The sequence below is a fragment of the Macrobrachium nipponense genome, chromosome 4 (genome assembly GCF_015104395.2).
Source record: "Macrobrachium nipponense isolate FS-2020 chromosome 4, ASM1510439v2, whole genome shotgun sequence".
Classification (NCBI taxonomy): Eukaryota; Metazoa; Arthropoda; class Malacostraca; order Decapoda; family Palaemonidae; genus Macrobrachium; species Macrobrachium nipponense.
Window position 1 is genome coordinate 13820945 of NC_061100.1, and position 20928 is coordinate 13841872.

A 20928-nucleotide genomic window follows, 5' to 3' on the forward strand; every position below is an offset into this window, starting at 1 on the left:
ATGAAGAGTGCTAACTGAAGTCTGATATACAATTCGGTTTACAAGATCATAGGTGAGCAAACACTAGCTCAGCATACGAACATACACACAGATGAACATATCAGACAAAAGTCACGTAGGACGATTTTGGGTTATAGGTCAACATGGTTTCTCAAGCGAAAGCATTGCCGACGATTCACACAACAATAGATTTGATGACTACAGGTGCCTACTAATTAGGATGCTAATACAACATGTCAAGGCTTAGTCAACTTTACATTATCACTGCCTATCACACTCTTGCAAGCTCATATGTGACCCCTTTGGGTCATTGGTTTAACTAATACCATAGTTTTTATATATGGAATAACACATACATTCCACATATAGTATATGTAAACACTTACACATGGAGTACCCTCCAGATCAGTTTTTAATAGTTGGGTACTGGGTAGTGGTGTTTGTTTTTAATTTGGCGATAGGCAACTTCATTTATTATTCTGGTTGTTTGTGGTACTGAGCCCAGGGCAGGGGAAACATAACTCTGTCAGCAATCAGAGCACTCCTTCGCTTCAAAGGATCCCACTCAAGTAGCAGACGACTCAGGCTATACCGCCTCGCTGCTACAAGTTGAGGTGAGTGACAACCAGAGGCAGTAATTTCCCGCAGCTACTCTGTCAACAGGTTAAGGAACCAGCAAGCATATTTACCAATGCTACCTCTTACAGTGGTACCTCGACATACAAAATTAATCCGTTCTGAGGCGGCCTTCGTATCATGAGCTTTTCGTATCTTGAACCGCATTTTACAAGTAAAATGCCTAATCCGTTCCAAGCCCTGCAAAAACACCCCAGTAAATTATATTTCCAGGCTTACAACACATGTTCTAGGGTTACAACGCCGATCCAACGGAAGAAATATGACTCCAAAAAGGCAAAATACTGTACATACTTAAGTAATATTCAACTGCATGTAATGTTCAACCCCATTTTTACTGCATATATTAGGACTAGCATATGTCCCTTAGCAATAAGCCGAGCCTGTGTTAGCAGTTGCTACTGTAGCCTAGTCTATGATTCTGACATCTAAACCTAAGAAGCTAAAAGCTTAGAATATGGCAATAAAATTTATAAATAATCAGTATGTACTCATTTCAAATAATTATTAATTAATCATTAACTATAATACACAAAAAAAAAAAAAAAAACCTTCCAACCGTTTGTTTACATTCAGCACTTACGAGTACCGAACGATCGCCAAGCACTTTTCCTAACACACAGTAATCCATAAATTTTCATTCTCTCTCTTCAACTAATGAAACTACCAAACAGTATAATAACCATTAATTTCTATTCTTTATTCTATCTTTACCTAATGGAGATACCGAGTTACTGACAGCTATAATGAAACATATACGTAATATTAAAACAGAAGAAGAATTCTAGAAAATACGTTTTCATACAATCAACTTACCTGTCAGATATATACATAGCTAAGACTCCGTCGTCCCCGACAGAAATTCAAATTTCGCGGCACACGCTGCAGGTAGGTCAGGTGATCTACCGCCCTGCCCTGGGTGGCAGGACTAGGAACCATTCCCGTTTTCTATCATATTTTCTCTGTCACTTGGAATGTAAACAACATTTGCAGTTCCTCCTGACTTGATTTTTGGATTTCATCGCCATCAATCTTCTGGGCTATCTTTTGCAGGGAAGTACTGGGTCTTTGGTTCGGCATACGCATATTAATTTGTTTTAATAACTTTGGCTTCGAAAATTTCGAAGAATTGTTTGCGTGTAACTACCGAACTTTTCGGTAGACACTCACATAGTTTGCAAGAAGGGAAATTTTAATATTTATTCATTAATAACGTGTAGTAAATGTTAGAATTGATTGAGGAAGTTTATGCTAACTTCCTTCTTGAGGAAGTCAGAAAAAATAGAATTTGTTATGCTTCCTTTAGAAGTTTTTATAGCTCTCGTACTAACGAGCAGTTAGAGCATTAACAATACTAGTAGTGTTGTATCCTCATCTCCTTCTTACTTCACAGAATCTTCAAATTCATATTGCAATTTGAAGACAAAGGAATGTAGCTCAAAATACGAGCTATTGAAAGGTAAGAAGTGATTTTAGTGTTCCCCTTTGCAGTGGAGGGTGCGTCTGATCGGCTCTGTCTCGCTCCCAGGCCTAGACCTCTTCCAAGCTCCCATGCCCAGAGGAGAAGGAAAGTCGAAAGCCTTACGGAGGTTATAGAGAATCCCCACCGGTCAGGCGTCCCCTCGGCAGGTTCTGTAGCACGTCCCAGACTGCCAAGTTCGCCATTGGAAAGGCATCCTATAATAATGAGGGTGCGCCCGATTGGCTCTGTCTCGCTCTCAGGCCTAGACCTCTTCCAAGCTCACAAACCCAGAGGAGAAGGAATGTCGAAAGCCGTAAGGAGGTTTCTTTAGAGAATCACCTCCGGTCCGGGCGCGTCCCCCCCTCGGCAGGATCTGTAGTAGCGTCCCAGACTGCCAAGGATAACCGTTGGAAAGGTATCCTATAATAGTGATTTCGTTATCCGATTCCTCATCGGAAAGGGGGAAGTTCTGACGAATTTTCGAGACCTTCTAAAGTTATTAGAAATCTCTAAGTAACTGGATTATATCCCGGAAAGTATTACGGAAGTATATCCTCCTTCCCCTAAATCGGATACGGAGAAGTAAGAAGTAGCTGCGAAGATCCTGGGAAAGTTACTACAGCAGATATCTTCGTTGATTGGAGTACTAAGGGTCCTTCTCGGAAAGAGGACCTCTTCCTTCTGGAATCCCGTCCGCTAGAAGTCTCTGAGAACTCGGACGAGGCACCTATCAAGAGTCTTGGTGGATAGGAGAAAGAAGTTTCATATACGAAGAATTTTCTTGAAGATGCAAGATATTATCTTTCTCGCAACAGACTGCTCAGGACCGCTTCAGAAAAAGCGTCCTGCGAGAGTGTTTCTCTTCTTCTGCTTCTCCTTCACTTATATGAGGGTGGAAAGACTCGGATCTTTCCAAGCCCCAGAAAAGGCTTTGGAAGAACCTTCTTTGAACTCGAGCCAGAGCGCTTCACTGATGAAGCTCCCTCCTCGATCAAGAAGGTGAAGTTGTGTCGACGTCCCCCTATATGGACGTAGCGGATCATACTCCTACGAGGTCTCCCTCCCCTCCCATTGAAGAAGGCGCGGGAGAAGCTTCTAAGAGTATCCTACTGGCTGTTCAAGAGAAGCTAGCCTCCTTGGTAGGAGTTATGGCTAGACATCCTCCTCGTAGAAGGACGGTTCTCTTCCGATCAAGAAGTCTCGTACTCTCTCTCTCCTGCCAAAAACGAGGCGTCTTTCAGACATGAAGCTTCGTCTTCTAAAACAAGTAGAGGAAGATTTTCGGTCTAGTTCGAGAGCGAGAGAGGCATATACCAGACAAGATGTCGCACAGAGGATACCAGCTAAACGTGAGGAGTCTTCCAGGCGCGAGGCGTCATACAGAGGCGTGGAATCAGCCAGACGCGAGACTATAGCCAGGACTTATTCCGGACGTGAAGCTTCATCGAAGCACGAGGCGCCAGCCAAGTTTTTTGGCGCCAGCCAGGAGGCGCCAGTTGAGTGCGAGTCGTCTTTCCAGGGCGCGAGGCGTCTTCCAGATGTGAGCAGTCAGCCAAGCGCGAAGCGTCAGCCAGGACGCTCGGCGGACGAGAGGCGTCTTCCAGATGCGAGGAGCCAAGGCTCCAACCAAGCGTCAGCCAGACGCCAGGCGCCAGGATCTCAAGCTTCTTTGTGTTTGGAGATAGCTTTCACAAAGACTCTCCTATTTTGAGATTTGTCACAAGATCAGTTGGTTTTCTGACAGGGAGGGACACAAGATGTCGCACAGGCGACCGTAGCCCATGTCAGGAGGGACTGTGACAGTGGGAAGTTTTCTAACTAGAACAATCTTCTCATGACAGGGAATTAATGTTCGCCTAAGCGACTTCATCTCTGTCATGAGGGTTTGTTTCGGAGAAATAGTCCCTCTCTTTGTGAAGAGAGGCTCTCTCCTTAGGTGACTCCCTCTCTTCTACCAACATTTGGAACAAGAGATGGAAGACATAATAGACTAGGAAGTCAAGGAGGGTGCAGGTCTTTCAGATTACAAGACCTTAGCAACCCGTTTCATTACAGCTTTATGTCCATGTAATAGGAAACTGGAATGATTCTCTTCGATCCTTGCTTCTTGTTAGGATCTCCTTCGTCTAACACTAAATTGTATTACAAAGATAGAAATTTTTCCATTCTCCCCTCGGCCTCGGAGGAAGAAAGAATGTTAAAAGAAAATCATCCTTTAGACTGACGGTATGGTCAAGTCATATGCACACACCGAAGTAGACTACAGTTTCTTAACATCCTTACATAGGTTTCCTAGATTAATGATGTTTACGTGAAATGTGCAGCTTTATAATGGATTCTTATACGGCAGAGCACGATATGAGATAATTATCTCATGCTTTTTAGAAACACATGAAGTCGGCATAATCTTTTTAGAATCGAATTTTGCTCAGGAGAAGATGGATGAGTTCGATGGGAAACATCCTTTTCGTGTCAGAAGGATGTCCCTGGATGGACTATAATACGTTTTAATAGCTCCCGGCGCAAGCTAGAAGCGCCAGAAGCGTAAGATTCACCTAACAGGATCTTTTCTCGATTTAGCGATTTATTAACCTATAAGTCCATCAATCTCTATCTTATCTCTAAGAACATCGAGAATTTCTCTTTTTACTCCACTGTTCCCGTTTATAAATAGAAGCTATTGAGACAAGAACATAGAACGAAACGATATCAAGAGGTTCGTGGTATCAGTTTGCACTTCTTCTCGATCAACGATAACTGTTAAACATCAGTATAACATTTATTGGAAGAGTTGTGAAGTCTGAGAGAACCTTCTTTATAGATCTCTTCGCAAAGTGTAATAAGGACTTTCTTCCTACAAACTGCTGCCTTATTCTCGAACAAAAGGTAACAATACGCCATCTTTACTGTTAAGGGGAATAAACTTTAGTCTTTTTTCCCCTAGTTATATATATTCTTAACAGATATTAAGATAAATGGGCGTCAAAGGAAGAAGATGAATGCCTCATTTTGGCCATAGAGAGGTTGGATTCACAGAGGCCACGTTATTCTCTCAGCATGGGTTGGAAGGGTTTTTCTAAGAGATTAGAGATTTTATCGGAATCTATTATAAATAATGGACCTGAAAAACCTATCCAATCTGAGTCTGTCTGCGTGCAGACTGACCAGAAGTAAACATGAATGAGAGGGATTTCAAAGAGAAGCTTGATAATTCCTTCAAACAGGCTAAAGACATAGAGTGGCTGAAGATCGGGCTAAATGGAAGGGGGAAACTGTCCTCTTCCGATACCTCTGTGAACCACATAGTGGTTTTCTTCCCTTTCAGGGGGAAGTATCACCTTTGTATTTTCTGCTTTCGATGAATTCAGTAAAATGATATACTCTGTCTCGACAAAGAGTATTAGAGATAGCAGAGAATTAAGATCTTCGGGATCTTATACAATACCTCTATACGATAAAGGTAGGAGATCTTTTACTTAGAATGGGATCCTATTTTGGGCCTCAGATTCCGTGTTCTGACTAGATGGAACTGCTCCTCATAAAAATTTTAGGAGAATTCTTGGTTTTCTCTTGGCCCTATACTGCCAAGAAAATATTGAAGTTTTGGAGCATTGGAATCTCGCATCTTATTCAGTGGAGACTTGGCAACGATTTTTTACCAGCATATGTCTGTTAAAATAAATTTAACCCTCTATTCCTGACTCAACGATTTCGGAGAGAAGTTTCGTTGTCCAGACAGGATACTTATGTTTTCTTCTACAAAAGAAGAAATGGTTAAAACATTTTTCCTACAGAGTCTTTTGAATACGAGGAGGACTCGAAATAGATCCCAGAAGACATTGAGAGAGATACATTAGAGCTAGAAATCAGGGGTCCTCCCAATTTCAGCTCGGAGTTACCTTCGGCTTCCAGGCTCCTTCCCTTCCTTAGAGCAAGGATAGGGAAGATTCGGCAACGAGAAACCTCATCATCATTTCTGAAGAGATCTCGTTAGCAAAGGAAATAATCACGAAGGATCCTCATCGGATAAAGACTCTTATCTCTCGCACTGTTAGATTCCTATCGTCTACTAGATGTAGCTGGATACAATCACCTCCCATTGCTGGAGAGACCTAAAGCTCAGAGTGGAAGAATTTCTTCCGTTCTTCTCCTGTCCTGATGAACCATTGTGATTCTTCAGGACTTTCAGACAAGGTAACGCAAGCCAGACGCCAAGTTCCGTAATGTCATTGTCTGATGAAGAGACAGAGTGGGCCTCCAACCTGGCGCATATGCGCTAGAGGCGAACAAATCGGACAAATAAGAATGTCCGATGTGTACATCGCCAGGCAACCTCGAGACTCTACCAAGCTAGAAGCTCAAGCAAGTGGGAGGGATCCAGACAGGCTCCAGATGCTAAAAAAGAGCCAACCTGGAACCAGGAGCGAGGAGTCAGCCAGACATCAGGCAAACTCGAAACGCCAACAGGTGCAAGGCACCAGCCAGGTGCGAGGTGCCAGCCAAGTGCGAGGAGCCAACCAGGCGTGTGGCGCCAGCTAGGTGCGAAGCTCAAGCCAGGCGCGAGGTGCCAGCGAGGCGTGAGGCGCCAGCCAGACGCAAAGCATCAGCCAGGCGCGAGGCTCCAGACAGGTGCGAATCTCCAGCTAAGGCGCGAGGCGTCAACCAGCTGAGAGGCGCCAGTCAAGTGAGAGGTACCAGACAAGCGCTAGGCTCCAACCAAGAGCGAAGCACCAGCCAGGCGCGAGGTTCCTGCCAGGCTTCAGGCTTCAGACGGGAGAGATCCATTTCAAGAAAGCCCTGGTCTTCTTTGAAACATGGAGATCTCCTAAGCACTTCATAGTGACTTGATTCCTTCAAACAGCTGAGAATTAAAAGCGCAGGAAGTGCGCGCTTTTGCAAATTCTTGTTCTTTACATAACAATATGTCATATAAGACATATTAGCTGTGTGTACGGTAGAGGCAAACTCTGTGTTGACTTCTCATTACACAAAGGATGTCAAGTTAACCTACGAGAGATCCTTCTCTTTTGGTTTATACGTTTCTGCGGATACTTTACTGGGATAAGGAGCCGACACTGATCCTTAACTTTGAGTTAAAGTTATTTAACTTAGTGAAATTATTGGGGTTTTTGAAAGGAGTGTGGGAATAACTCTTTTCAATTTGAGCGCGAACCCTCGTGTTAGGATCAGGTGATCGGGATCGGTGTTGCGCTCCTTAGTTATGCCAATAGGCATAGGTGTATTGTCATATAAGTGGATTAGCACCCATTGACAAGTACCTTTTAGGCTCTGCCGAGTAAGTGGATAAGACCCCCCCCCATCGGCAGACCCACAAGAAACTCTTGGCCACAGATCACATATCTCGCTAAAGTTTCTTGAGGTGATGCAGACTCCATTGGCAAAACAGCCATATGAAGTCTACCACCTATCAGATAGGAACCAAGGTTTATTTATACCTACAACATATGTTGTTTACCTGTCTATTCCATGTTAGCTGTCTCTTACCCTCCACCAAAGGGTGTCAATCAGCTATGTATATATCTGACAGGTAAGTTGATTGTATGAAAATGATATTGTTATGATACAATAAAGTTTCATACATACTTACCTGGCAGATATATACGATTAATGGCCCACCCAGCCTCCCCGCAGGAGACAGGTGGAAGAGAGAAAATATGATAGAAAACGGGAATGGTTCCTAGTCCTGCCACCCAGGGCAGGGCGGTAGATCACCTGACCTACCTGCAGCGTGTGCCGCGAAATTTGAATTTCTGTCGGGGACGACGGAGTCTTAGCTATGTATATATCTGCCAGGTAAGTATGTATGAAACTTTATTGTATCATAACAATATCATTTTTGTTGGCTTCGATGATAGCAGTCTGATTTATTTTAGTTTTATGATTTCTAATTCACAATTTTTTTTTTATTAAATGTATTGCATGTACTCATTTCAAATAATTATTAAGTAACCATTAACTATGATAAACAATCAAACAAAAAAAAACTTCCAAACTTCTGCTTACGTTCAGCACTTACGAGTACCGAATGATCGCCAAGCAACCACTTTCACCTAGCACACAGTACGTACTGTAATCAAATTTTCATTATCTCTCTTCAACTACTGAAACTACCAAACAGCATAATAACCATTCATTTCTATTCTTTATTCTATCTTTACCTAATGTTTTTTTTTTTTATTAAATGTATTGCATGAATAAGTTTTTCAATTTACAGCATCTTTTTACCAATAGAATACATAAAGCACAAGGGGTAGATTCTGACCAGTAGGAGAGCAGGATCTTATGGGGTGACTAGCATCAGGAACCAATGGGAGAGCGGGAGGATGGTGGTGAGTTTACTCAGTTGGCGGCGCGCGAGTTTTAAAATTGTTCTCGGTGGTCTGGGTGAATCTCGGGACTTTACAGCAAACAACCTTGGTAACTGAACTATTTTCGTATGTAGAGCCAAAAAAATCTTCGTATTTGCTTTCATATCTCGAGTTTTTCGTAAGTTGAGCCTTTCGTATGTCGAGGTACCACTGTATTTCTATTTTGATTTCATTATAATTATTAATGCGTTAGAGCAGATATGTCCATGCATCCCACCTCTTGCAATGTGGGATTCAGCTATGTATGTAATTACTAGGTAAGTTGCATATACGTACATAATGACATTTTTATAATAAAATTAAGTTTTATATATACTTACCAAGTAATGACATGATCAAAGCCCTCCCTCCTCCCCTCGCATGGACAGGTCAGAAACAGTGAAACTCCAAGCAGAGCTGGTTCCTCTCTTACCCCAAAAGTGGGTGTGATCAGTTGTCTAGCCAAACAAACTAGTGCTACTGTGAATTTCCAAAATTCTAACTGCCAACGAGTGAATCTTATAGCTATATAATTACATGATAAATATTTATATAAAACCTAATTTTATTGTGAAAATGTCGTTTTATAATTTTTATTTTGTTCCGTTTTGTTTTTAAAAGAAAATTATTCATATGTTACTTTCTAATATTTCTTTTCTTTGGTATTAATTTTTTATCTGAAATTTCAGTAACTGGAGGTATTAATTTTTGGTCTTAAATTTCAGTAACTGGACCTCTTCAAGAACGCCATATTGGTTATATGTGCCGTGAAACACTGCGTGGTCTTGAGTATCTTCATCGAATGGGAAAAATGCATCGGGATATTAAGGTAAAGAAATATTTTATTTTTTCAAATATGTTTTGTAACTATTGTCAAGTTTGGTACAAACAATTGAACATGTTGATATACAAGACCTGAACAAAACTATGTACTATATGTGCAATGAAGAGTGGTACTCCAGTGCAAAGTTGATTAAAACACACTTGGTTGAATAGTCACTTCTGGATGAATAGGCCAAATTGAGCAAGTCATCCAGAATTACAGTATACGAGAGAATAGGAGCCAAATATTGATAAAGAATGGTGGACTTCCTAGGATTAATAGATTTTTGGCTTGGCCCAGAAAAAATTGCAGAAGCAGGTAATGTAAAAAGTTTCTTGATTCTGCAGCCCATGATAACTAACATCAGTTTGAAAAACATGCTGCTTCACAGTAAGTAACTAGTTGATAGAAAGGTGTAAGAGGTTAGTAACATTAATCAGAACCTGAAGTTACTGTGTTTATTCAAATATGCATAGCATTAGCTTCAAATAAAAGTTAATAAAACGGGTTTATTTGATACAAAATCCTAGAGTATACAAAACCCCCAGACCATCCACCTTAATTTCAAAATGGATATGTTTCTCATTTTTACTATAAAGCATTTAATGTCAATGAAATAATATGACTTCAGTATGGGAGAAAAAAACTTGGACAAAACATGCAACTAGAACACCAGGAAAAATCCTCTTTTTGATAATTGTATTAGTACTGCAATTTACAGGAGAAAATATTATAACATTCCTCCTCTCCTATGCCTCCAATGAATCAGACTGTAACAGTGAATATATGGGTGCTTAAATGAAAGACTGGTGCATCACGAGGTTCCAAGCCTGGTCAGCGACCAACATACACATCATATACACATGAGTTGCCAGATGCCACAGATTCCTTGTCTTACAATCTTTTATTGTTTTTAACTGGTTTCCAGCTGGCACTAGAAGATTATCCTATTGTTAAGACCGAGGGTTTGTTAGTACTAAAGAAAATATTGCAGCTGAAATATAAGAAAGTATTTAAAAGCTTATATGGGAATAAGATTTTGATTAGTTTAGTTAAAAGAAAAGTTGTGTACTTTCATGTCTTTTTATATAAAATCAATTTTAAGCCTGGCCTGTAGGCTAGCCTGCTTTGTGTGAAGGTATGCTACACACTTACTGAGCATCCTTGCTCCTCTTGCTGTCTTTCTTGCACAGGGCATATTTTTATTCACATTTATTTAATGTAATGATTTTGTGGTATTTTATCTGAAAGTTATTACATAACACACCATGCATTGGATATAACCTATTATAACAAAACATTACCTTTCAGGGTGCTAACATCTTGTTAACAGAAAATGGAGATGTTAAGCTTGCAGACTTCGGTGTTTCAGCTCAAATCACTGCAACTATAAGCAAAAGGAAATCGTTTATTGGAACTCCATATTGGATGGCCCCAGAGGTAAGTTCTCATTCCTCTCTTGACCATGATGAGGTATCCTCTCTTGTGATCTTCACCACTTTCTGTAAGCAAAGGGTTGGTTGCCTTAATGTGTCCTCTCTAACTATTTCTATTGGAAGCCTCTGTGTTAAATCCTTCTCCAAATCATCCTCTATTTTATTATGCCATCTAATCTTCTGCCTTCCTCTTGACCTTCTACTTCTAAAAGATTCCACTCAAGCCCCTTCTTTGCTCCATTTTTACCCAACCATACCAAATTCCCATGCCATCTCAGTCTTGATCCTCTTATGATATCAGTAATCTTTACCACCTTGCACTTCTAATTTCATTTTTCAGCCTCAAGCAGTGAGATCCCCAGAGTCTATATCAGTATCCTTATTTCTGTTTGCTCCAGCTTCTGGTCCTCTTTCTTTCTTATTGCCCATTTTTGTATAAGTGACTTACCCAGTAATTACATAGCTATAATTTCCAAATAACAGCAGCCTCAATTCAAATTTCACAGGTAGTGCTTTGATTGCTTGGTGTAGGTATACAGTGCCTACCCCTAACGACAATATTAGGAATGACTTAGTTAATCACCTTATTCCATTTTCTGCCGTGCTCCACTAAACATCAAGTGCTTACAGCACTTGATGTTTAGTGGAGCACTAAACATCAAGTGCTGTAAGCACTTGATGTTTAGTGCTCCACAGGAACGTATATTTCAAAGCTTCGAGCAGGATAAGTCATGCAAGGAGAGAATGGTGTTATTGTTTGGCTACAGGGGGGACCCTTTATCGCTCCGCCAGTGAGGCCATCGACCAGCGCTGCCATTCGAGATGTTGTGACCTCGCTTCCAGCATCCTCTCAGCCTATGAAGTCAGTTGCGGTGGCATCTCTACTGCCAGTTGTTGTGATGTCATCTCCAGCTTCACCTACGACGTCATCAAAACCTCTCGCTGAGCCATCAAAGACAGTGTTTTAAGCTATGGTCGAGAGCCTGGACTGTTTTTCAAGAGAGGTTCTGCTCCCTCTGGCAAGAAGAGTCGTAGGAGTGATTCTTCCTCTCCTCCTAGCAAGAGATGTAGAGGGAGATAGCTCTCTCCTCCATCTCCTCCTCCTCCTCCTCATTGCCCTAGAATCAAATGTTGGAGAATTATGGACTTTGTGGTGTCGTCCTCTGCGAGTGAGAGGAGTTCTTCGCTGACTTCTCTACATGAATGTCTCTCTCCCTTCCGTGTGCATGTGTTACCATGGAAGTGTTAGCTGCCCTCCATCTCAACCATCTTCGTTTCCTGTACCTGTTCTAGTCCGTCGTAAAGATGATAAGGCTCTGATCAAGAGGTTGAAGGTGTCTGCTACAACGGTGCCTCCTCCATCTTCCAAAGATTCTTCTCTCTGCAAACATGTTTTGGTTGATGGTCGAGAACATGAGGCGACTTGGGTCTGCTGACATGTTTCTCGTTCACCTTCCAAAGACCGGAACCTTAGGGATCAGTCACCTTTGGGACGTTCGCTTCAGCGTCCTCTGTCTCAAGACTGTATTCGTGTGTTGTCGCACGGCCATGTACTTGACTCGTCACTCGTCCATGTACGTGACTCATCCTGAGAATGTGTACGTATTAATATAGTAAACCCCTGCTTATTTGTGATTTGGTAATCACATATTCAGTTATTTGCCAATTTTTCCGAGATATTTTTGCAATAAATCACAAAAAAATCAATAATTTGAGGACTTTTTCATTGAAAAAAATTAACTGATTATTGTATTTTCATGTTATTTTTGTTTCTATATTTATCATAACAAATATTTAGTCACAAAAACATAAAAATAGGCAGTTTTATGCATTTTCCGAGGGGTACAGTGCTCCCCCGCTTTTATGCTGGAATAGGTTCCAGAACCTGCTGCGGAAATGCTAAAATCCCCATTAAAAATGCTTATAACAGTCATATACCCAGTACTCCTGAAACTCAAATGCTTATAAGTGGTATTTTAACATTTCACTGCTTAATTGATAGTTCAAACAAAAATATACCTTTAATTATCTTACTAAAACAATTTAATATAATTTCAAATAAAAATACACCCATACTGTTACTAAGTAAGCTATATAATAGACCCCTAAAATGCCTATAAATTCCTATTTTAACAGTTCATCGCCAAACTTGACAGTTGACACAAAATTATACCTAAAAATTTCATCCCAGAGCACCCTAATATCATTTCAAAGTCATGTTGCAAAATTATGTACCAACCAATGACAGAGCTGTCGTAAGTTAATCTCGTCATAAGTCGACGAACCACATAGCCTATGTACATGTATTCTTTACCTACGAACCACATAGCCTATGTACATGTATTCTGTACCTACCGTATATTATCCATCATATATTATATCCAAAGTATGCACTGTATACTGTCTTTCTTTTAGCATATTGAAAAAATAGAATCGTAGCCTTTTTACCATATTCAAACACACATACATGTACATGTACGTATTTTTTTCATTTACATTTTCATTGACAACTGACTAGCCTACATGTACATTTTATATCATCCCAAGAATGTGCATGTATAGTACCTATTATTACGTTTAGCATATGAAATCTTATCATGCTTGAACTCCTTGATTAATACTTACTTTTATTACTGTATTTAACATTTTTATTGTAGGCATAAAAACCATCTGTTTGGTCTGTTTACATTTTCTTATCCGCCATTTGCATTGACAGTCGGCTACACGTATTATTTACTTTTATTTATTTATAGGTTTGGATTAAATACATAATTTGTTATTACATTAGATTTATTTGCAAAACATAGAAATACAAAATGAATTACAAAAATACGAATCTTTTACCATTTTTGAACAAAATGTTATATCTGAAAACATAAAACAAAACATCGTCTGCTGTTTTCTCTAGCGACCATTTGTACTGTTGCCAACACGTCTATGTACGTAGTAATACACAAAGTTTTATTTTACAGTAAATTATTTTTTCTTTATAAATTTCAGGCAAACTACAGTAATGCATAGATAGAATTGATTTACAGTACAGCAAAAACATGAACATACAAAAAAAAAAAATTTACGAAACATTTGAAATAAAAAAAAAAAAAAAAAAATTACTGTCTGCTGGTGGGATGGCTGGGGATCGTCGGGGTCATCCGTGGTAGTATCGGTAGAGGGGGCAGGGGTAGACCGAGATGTTGGTTTAAACATAAACATGCTTAGTTTTGTTTGAATGGTCCGTTTTTTTTTTCTCTTCATAAATTTCCCGGTATGGCCGAAAAGCATCAAGAACCATGCGTTCAATTCTTGAAAATCTTTCAATATTTGGATCCATTCCTTCAAAATGAGCTAGAAGTTTATTTGACTGTGATAAACCTTCTGCTAAGCCTTTGGTCGTGAACATTCTTTGTGGCTCCTCCTCCCCATCCGCCTTTTCTGCTGCTGCTTCTCTCCTTTCTTTTGCAACTTTTTCCTCTTCCAGCACAATCAGATCTTCAGTTGTTAGTTCTTCCGACTTTGTCAAGCAATTCCTTGATTTCTTCCATTTCACATTCTAACAATAGACCTTTGGCTAATTTCACAATTTTTTCACTAATCATTATTAGTTCATTCTCATTATCAAACCCATCAAAAGTATTCACATAGCGTTTAGTGCAATTCTTCCAAATACCGTTCATGCATTTCTTTGTCACAGCTTCCCATGCCGCAGAGATGTTCTTGATGCATTTAAGAATATCGTATTTTTTCCAAAAATCGCATAAAGATAAGTCAGGATCATCATCTGTAGCAGATATAGCTTGGGAAAAGGCGGTTTTTAGATAATTTGCCTTTAAAGTAGCAATAGCTCCTTGGTCCATAGGTTGAATGAGGGGAGTTGTATTGGGTGGTAAAAATATCACTTTCACGTTGGGATGGAGATGGCTAGATGAGGTGGATGCCCGGGTGCGTTGTCCAAAAGTAATAACACCTTGAATGGTATAGTGTTTTTGAAACAATATTCACGAACATGGGGAATAAAGCAGTTTACGAACCAGTCTTCGAACAGTGCTTGAGTCATCCATGCCTTTTTGTTGGAACGATAGTAGACTAGTAGCGTATGCCTGTTCACATTTTAAAAGCTCGCGGGTTTTTGGAATGATAAATAAAAAATGGCTTCAGCTTAAACCCGGCGATGTTACCGCCTAGCAACAAAGTCAGCCTATCTTTAGATGCCTTAAATCCAGGCATGGATTTCTCCTCTTGGTAAATGTAGGAGCGTTCCGGCATTCGTTTCCAGAATAATCCACCCTCATCAACATTAAAAATTTGTTCTGGTAAATAGGCTTCTACAGTGACTACATCCAAACTTTCAATGAACTTTTTTGCACCTTCCTCATCAGCACTTGCTGCTTCCCCAGTGATTCGGACATTATGCAATTGAAATTTTTCTTAAATCGTTTGAACCAATCTGTACTTGCTGAAAATTCTTGAGTATAATCTACTCCAGCACGCTCCTTCAACGTCTTAAAAATACTTGAAGCTTTTGTTTTGTACATGAACTTTCCTGTCAGATATATACTTAGCTATACGTCTCTGACGTCACAACAGAATTCAAAACTCGCGGCACACGCGACAGGTAGGTCAGGTGATCTACCTTACCCGCCGCTGGGTGGCGGATGTAAGAACCAATCTCCCTTTCCAGCCAGAATTTTTCTGTCGCCGGTGACGACTACACCTGTGGTTGTTACCTCCTGACAGCTTTATTCATTTCTCGTTGCCGTGGATTTATTTGGACTGACTTTCGGTGAAGTACCTGATCTTGTTGGCTTGGCATACGCATTTGTGGATTGTTTTTGGATATTGATTTGGATTTTTCTTTGATTTCGAGATGTCTGAGTTAGAGGTTAAGAAATCTTCTATGTTTAGAGTGTGCGCTATGGATGAATGCAAGGTGAGACTACCGAAAGCTACGGTAGATCCTCACACAGTTTGCTTTAAATGTAGAGGTAAAGAATGTTCTTTTGATAACCCGTGTAATGAGTGTGAGAAGTTGGATGAGGGTGAATGGAAGGCTCTTTCTTCCTACTTGAGGAAGTTAGAGAAAGACAGGGTGAGAAAGGCTTCTTCTAGGAGTTCTAGTAAGTCTCGTATTAGCGAGTTAGAAGAAAATCCTGTTGTAGCATTAGAACCTTCTCCAGTTTCAGCTCCTGCGCCCTGCATCGAACCTAAGGATACGACTACGGAAGTGGCAACCATGAGAGGCCACGATCCTTAGCATGGAAAAGAAGATCCGTTCGTTGCAAGGTAAGAGTAGTGAAGGTGAATTGTGCAGTGACCCCAGTGCAGTGGAGGGTGCGTCTGATCGGCTCCTTAATGCTTCCAGGCCTAGACCTCTTCCAGACTCCCAGTCCCAGTGGAGGAGGAAAAGTCAAAAAGCCGCAGGAAGGTTAGGGAGAACTCCCACCGATCAGGCGTCCCCTCGGTAGATCCTGATGCTCGTACCCAGGCTGCCCTTGTTCGCGCGAAGAAGGAGGTATTGCGCCAATGCTTCTCTTCGTCTTCCTCACCTTCACCTAGAAGAGGATGGAGCGCCTCGGATTCTTCACGACCGCTGAAGAGAGCCTGGAAGGCGCCTGGCTCCTTTCCTTCCAGCCCGGAAGTTTTTCCAGAAGAGCCGGAAGTAGAGATCAAGAAACCAGGAGGGAGCAGGAGTTCTCGCCTCATAGTAGGCTTCGAGCCTCTTCTCCGGTGGAGGATTTTACTAAGATCTCCAGCTCGAAATTCTTGCGGGGACTGCAAGCGCAGATTTCGGCACTGGCGGGCTCCTTGGCAGGAGGAACGCGTCGGAAAGACGTCTCTCTCCCTGTCAAGAAGTCTAGGATTCCTTCACCTGTCTTACCGTCTCAGTCAGAGTCGGTTCTCTCTCCTTTATCAGCGGATGGAAGGAGGCGCTCTTCCCTCAGCAGGCGCTTGTCGTCTTCCAGGCATCAATCGCCCAAGAAGCTTTCTCCTGGTGACTACATCTCTCCAGTAGGAAGGGATCTAGCGACTAGTAGGCGTTCGTCTAAAGACAGGCGTACAGCCTCGTCCTCGCGCTCTTTTACGAAGATCCTTCATTCCCCGGATAAGAGAGCCTACTCTTTGATGGATTCGTCTAGAGACAGGATCTCGCCTTATGTTAGGCGCCTTGAGCCTAGTAGGCGCTACTCCCCAAGTAGACGCACTCTCCCGCTCCCAAGCGTGGTGCGGAGGATAGGCGCTTTTCTCCTGATAGGCGCTTTTCTCCTGATAAGCGCGGCTCTACTTTTAGCCGCTCGATTCAGGACAGGCGCGTAGAGCCTGAAAGATATGTCTCTTCTGGGAGACTACCTTTTGAAGAGACACACAAGTCGGGTGCGAAGTTTGTGGAGCATGGTAGACTCCGGTCCTCTCCTAGTAAGCGACCTTCTCCAGACCTTCGCTCTCCTGTAAGTAGGCGCCAAGAGCCTAGTAGGCGTTCGCCTCATGGTAGGCGCAGCTCGCCTGGCAGCCGCTCTCCTTTGAACAGGCGCATGGAGCCTGAGAAGCGCCTTGAGCATAGTAGGCTCTCCTCTCCTTGGAAGCCCGGAATTCTAGGAGTAGGATTAAGGAGCAAAGAGCAAGCACTCATCAGAGTAGGAAGGACTCATTCGAGAGGAGCTCTCCAGAAACTTTGGCTTCCCCTGATAGGCGCCAGTCTACTACTAGACACTCTCTGGACAGGCGCATTTCTTTAGAGAAGGCTAACTGCACTCGTAAAGAAGCGGAGGGTTCTTCAGTGGATGAAGTTGAACCTTCAGAAGAGGATTTGGTGAAGGACTCGTCAGTTTCGTCCTACAAGATCCTTACAGATCTACTTCTTCAAGAGTTTGGAGACTCCCTTACTCCCGTCGCTCCTCCGTCTCCTCTCTCTTTATTCTCGACTTCGAAGAAGACGAAAGTTTCCCTCTTGTGTGAGGATGAAGCCAACCATCTCAATGAAGAAGGCTTTGAGAGGTGTTGGTGATTGGCTGCTTTCTAAGGAAGAGAAAGGGAAAACTGTGTTTTCTTTCCCTCCTCCAAGCTTACGGGCAGACTCGGATTTTGGTACGAGTCTGGAGAACCCTTAGGTCTGGGCGTCTTCCTTCATCGGCGGATGCGGACTTTCTCTTCTCTGGTGGATGCAGCACGACGCTCGGCTCTTTGTCGGCTAAAATCGACCTGGGCTATGACGAGCTTGACCACCTGCTGAAGGGAATGTTTAGAGTCTTGGAAGTCTTCAACTTCCTTGACTGGTCTTTGGGGGTCTTGGCTAAGAAGACTCAGAACCCGGATGCTATTTCGCCAGAAGATCTAAACAGTGTTCTAACGTGCATTGAGCAGTTAGAGATGGATCGAGCGAAATAGCCTCCCTCTTTGGAGCAGGGATCCTTAAGAAGAGATCAGTCTTCTGCTCTTTTCTGACGAAGTCTGTTTCGCATGCCCAAAGAGCCTCTCTCCTGTATTCGCAGCTCTCGCCTCTGCTTTTTCCAAAAGAAAGATAATCCAGGACATCTCAGGATCTATCTCTGCGAAGGCGACTCAGGACATGCTCGCACAGTCGGCACGGAAGCCTAAGACCTCCTTCCAGACGAAGACTAAGAAGGAGACTCCAGCTAGACAGGAGCCCTTTCGAGGGGGCCCCCCTTCTAGAGCCCTCTACCTCGAGAGGTAATAGAACTTTCAAGAGATGGTAGATCCTTCTCACGCTCTGTCAGAGCTAAGAAGTAGGAAGTAGTCCTCCAAACACCAGTAGGTGCCAGACTTCTAAGATTCTCGGAAGCCTGGACAAAGAGAGGAGCGGACAACTGGTCCCTCTCTATAATAAGGAAAGGATATCTGATTCCTTTTACGGAAAGACCACCGTTGACAACGACTCCGAGGGAGTTGGTGGCCAGGTACAGGGATCCCATCATGAGCCTTGCTTTAACACAAGCAGTGGAACAAATGTTCGAGAAAGAGGCTATAGAGCTAGTGAGCGACCCTTGCTCAGCGGGCTTTTACAACCGCCTTTTTCTAGTTCCAAAAGCCTCAGGAGGATGGAGACCGGTTTCTGGATGTTAAGCGCCCTGAATTTCTTTGTGTAGAAAAGAGAAGTTCGCCATGGAGACGACATCCTCAGTGTTGGCGGCCCTTCGGCCAGGGGACTGGATGGTGGTCCCTAGATCTTCAGGACGCTTACTTCCATGTGCCTATCCATCCTTCGTCAAGGCAAATACCTTCAGGTTCATGATGGGAGGAAGGATATTCCAGTTCAGGGCCTTGTGCTTCGGCCTTTCAACAGCCCCTCAGGTCTTTACAGGCCTAATGAAAAATGTAGCAAGATGGCTACATTTGGAGGGAGTCAGAGTGTCCCTTTACTTGGACGACTGGCTGATCAGAGCCAAGTCTCAGGAAAGATGTTTGGAGGACCTACAAAAGACCCTTTTCATGGCAAGTTCTCTGGGACTTTTGGAGAACTTTCAAAAGTCTCAGTTGATCCCCAGTCAAGATCGTATCTATCTGGGGATTCGGATGGCTTCTCTGGATTTTCGGGCTTTTCTGTCTCCAGAACGGATAGCCCCCGAGGGTCAGAGAAAGTCAAAGCCTTCCTAGAGAAAGAAGTATGCACAGCGAGGGAGTGGATGAGTTTGTTGGGGACACTCTCCTCGTTTGGAGCAATTCCTTTCTCTAGGAAGGTTGCACCTCAGACCTCTCCAGTTCTTTCTCCATCGAAACTGGAGGTGTCGTTCACAAAACCTAGAGTTCTCCTTCGAGATTTCAAAGGAAATCAAGAAGGACCTCTCTTGGTGGGCCAACCCTCTCAAGTTTGCAGAAGGGATGTCCCTTCACTTCCCGAACCCCAACCAAGTGTTTGATTCGACGCCTTCGGAAACAGGTTGGGGAGCGACGCTCGGCTCAAGAAGTGTCAGGCACCTGGAACAAGGAACAGGTGACCTGGCACATCAACAAGAAGGAGCTGATGGCGGTTTGGCTAGCTTTGAAAGCTTTCGAGCCCCACGTCCTAGCTTCAAACAGTTCAGATCAACTCGGACAACACCACGGCCCTGGCTTACATCAGGAAGCAAGGGGGGACTCACTCTTTCTCCCTGTACGAGACAGCAAAAGAACTTCTGCTTTGGGCAGAAAAAAGGAAGATTTGTCTCCTTACCAGGTTCGTACAGGAGAAAAGAACGTCAGAGCAGACCTCCTAAGCAGGAAAGATCAAGTCCTGCCGGCAGAGTGGACTCTGCACGAAGATGTTTGCCAGGACCTGTGGAAGCTTTGGGGCAAACCTCATATAGACCTCTTCGCCACAGCCAAGAATATGAGGATAGCCAACTACTGCTCTCCGATATCGGACCCGAGGGCAGTGTCGATAGACGCGTTCCTACTAGATTGGAAGGGTCTAGACACGTATGCTTTTCCTCCATTCAAGATACTGGGAGAGAGACTAAAGAAATTTGCAGAATCGGAGGCAGCAAGGATGACGCTGGTAGCCCCGTTCTGGCCCGCACAAGTATGGTTCACAGAGGTACTGGAATGGTTAGTAGATCTTCCGAGAACATTACCACAGAGGATCGATCTGCTCAGACAACCCCACTTCGAGAGGTATCACAAAAACCTCCCCGCTCTAGATCTGACTGGCTTCAGACTGTCAAAAGTTAGTCAGAACGAGAGGCTTTTCGGCAAGAGTTGCAACGGCTATCGCAGCAGCAAGAAGGCCTTCTACCCTTAGAGTCTACCAATCGAAGTGGGACGTCTTTCGGCGATGGTGTAGGAACCATCACTTTTCCTCTTCCAGTACCTTTGTGACACAAATAGCAGACTTCTTACTTTTCCTTAGGGAAGAAAGTGGATTGGCGGTATCAACCATTAAAGGCTATCGTAGCATAGCTATCTGCAGTGTTTAGCACAGAAACTTAAACATTTCAGAAGATAAGGACCTTCATGATCTAATAAGATCGTTTGAAACATCCAAGAAGGTTTCTCCAGGGGTTCCGAGTTGGAATCTGGATGTAGTGCTACGTTACCTGAGGTCCAATAAGTTCGAACCGCCTCAGTCTGCATCGTTTAGAGACCTCACGAAGAAGACAATTTCCTCATGGCATTGGCTTCCGCAAAAAGGGTTAGTGAACTCCATGCACTAGAAGGAAATGTGGGATTCAGAGGAGATGCAGCTATCTGTTCCATTCCTTCCTTCGTTCTTAG

General features: G+C 42.8%; 1 protein-coding gene across 1 annotated transcript in view; it reads left to right on the top strand.

Moving 5' to 3' along the window:
- Nucleotides 1–20928, top strand: part of LOC135210722 (mitogen-activated protein kinase kinase kinase kinase 3-like) — a 365691-nt gene that overhangs the window by 102726 nt on the left and 242037 nt on the right. The window contains 2 exon segments of the mRNA XM_064243517.1: nt 9192–9295; nt 10601–10729. Of these exon segments, the coding sequence (XP_064099587.1) occupies nt 9192–9295; nt 10601–10729 (233 nt within the window).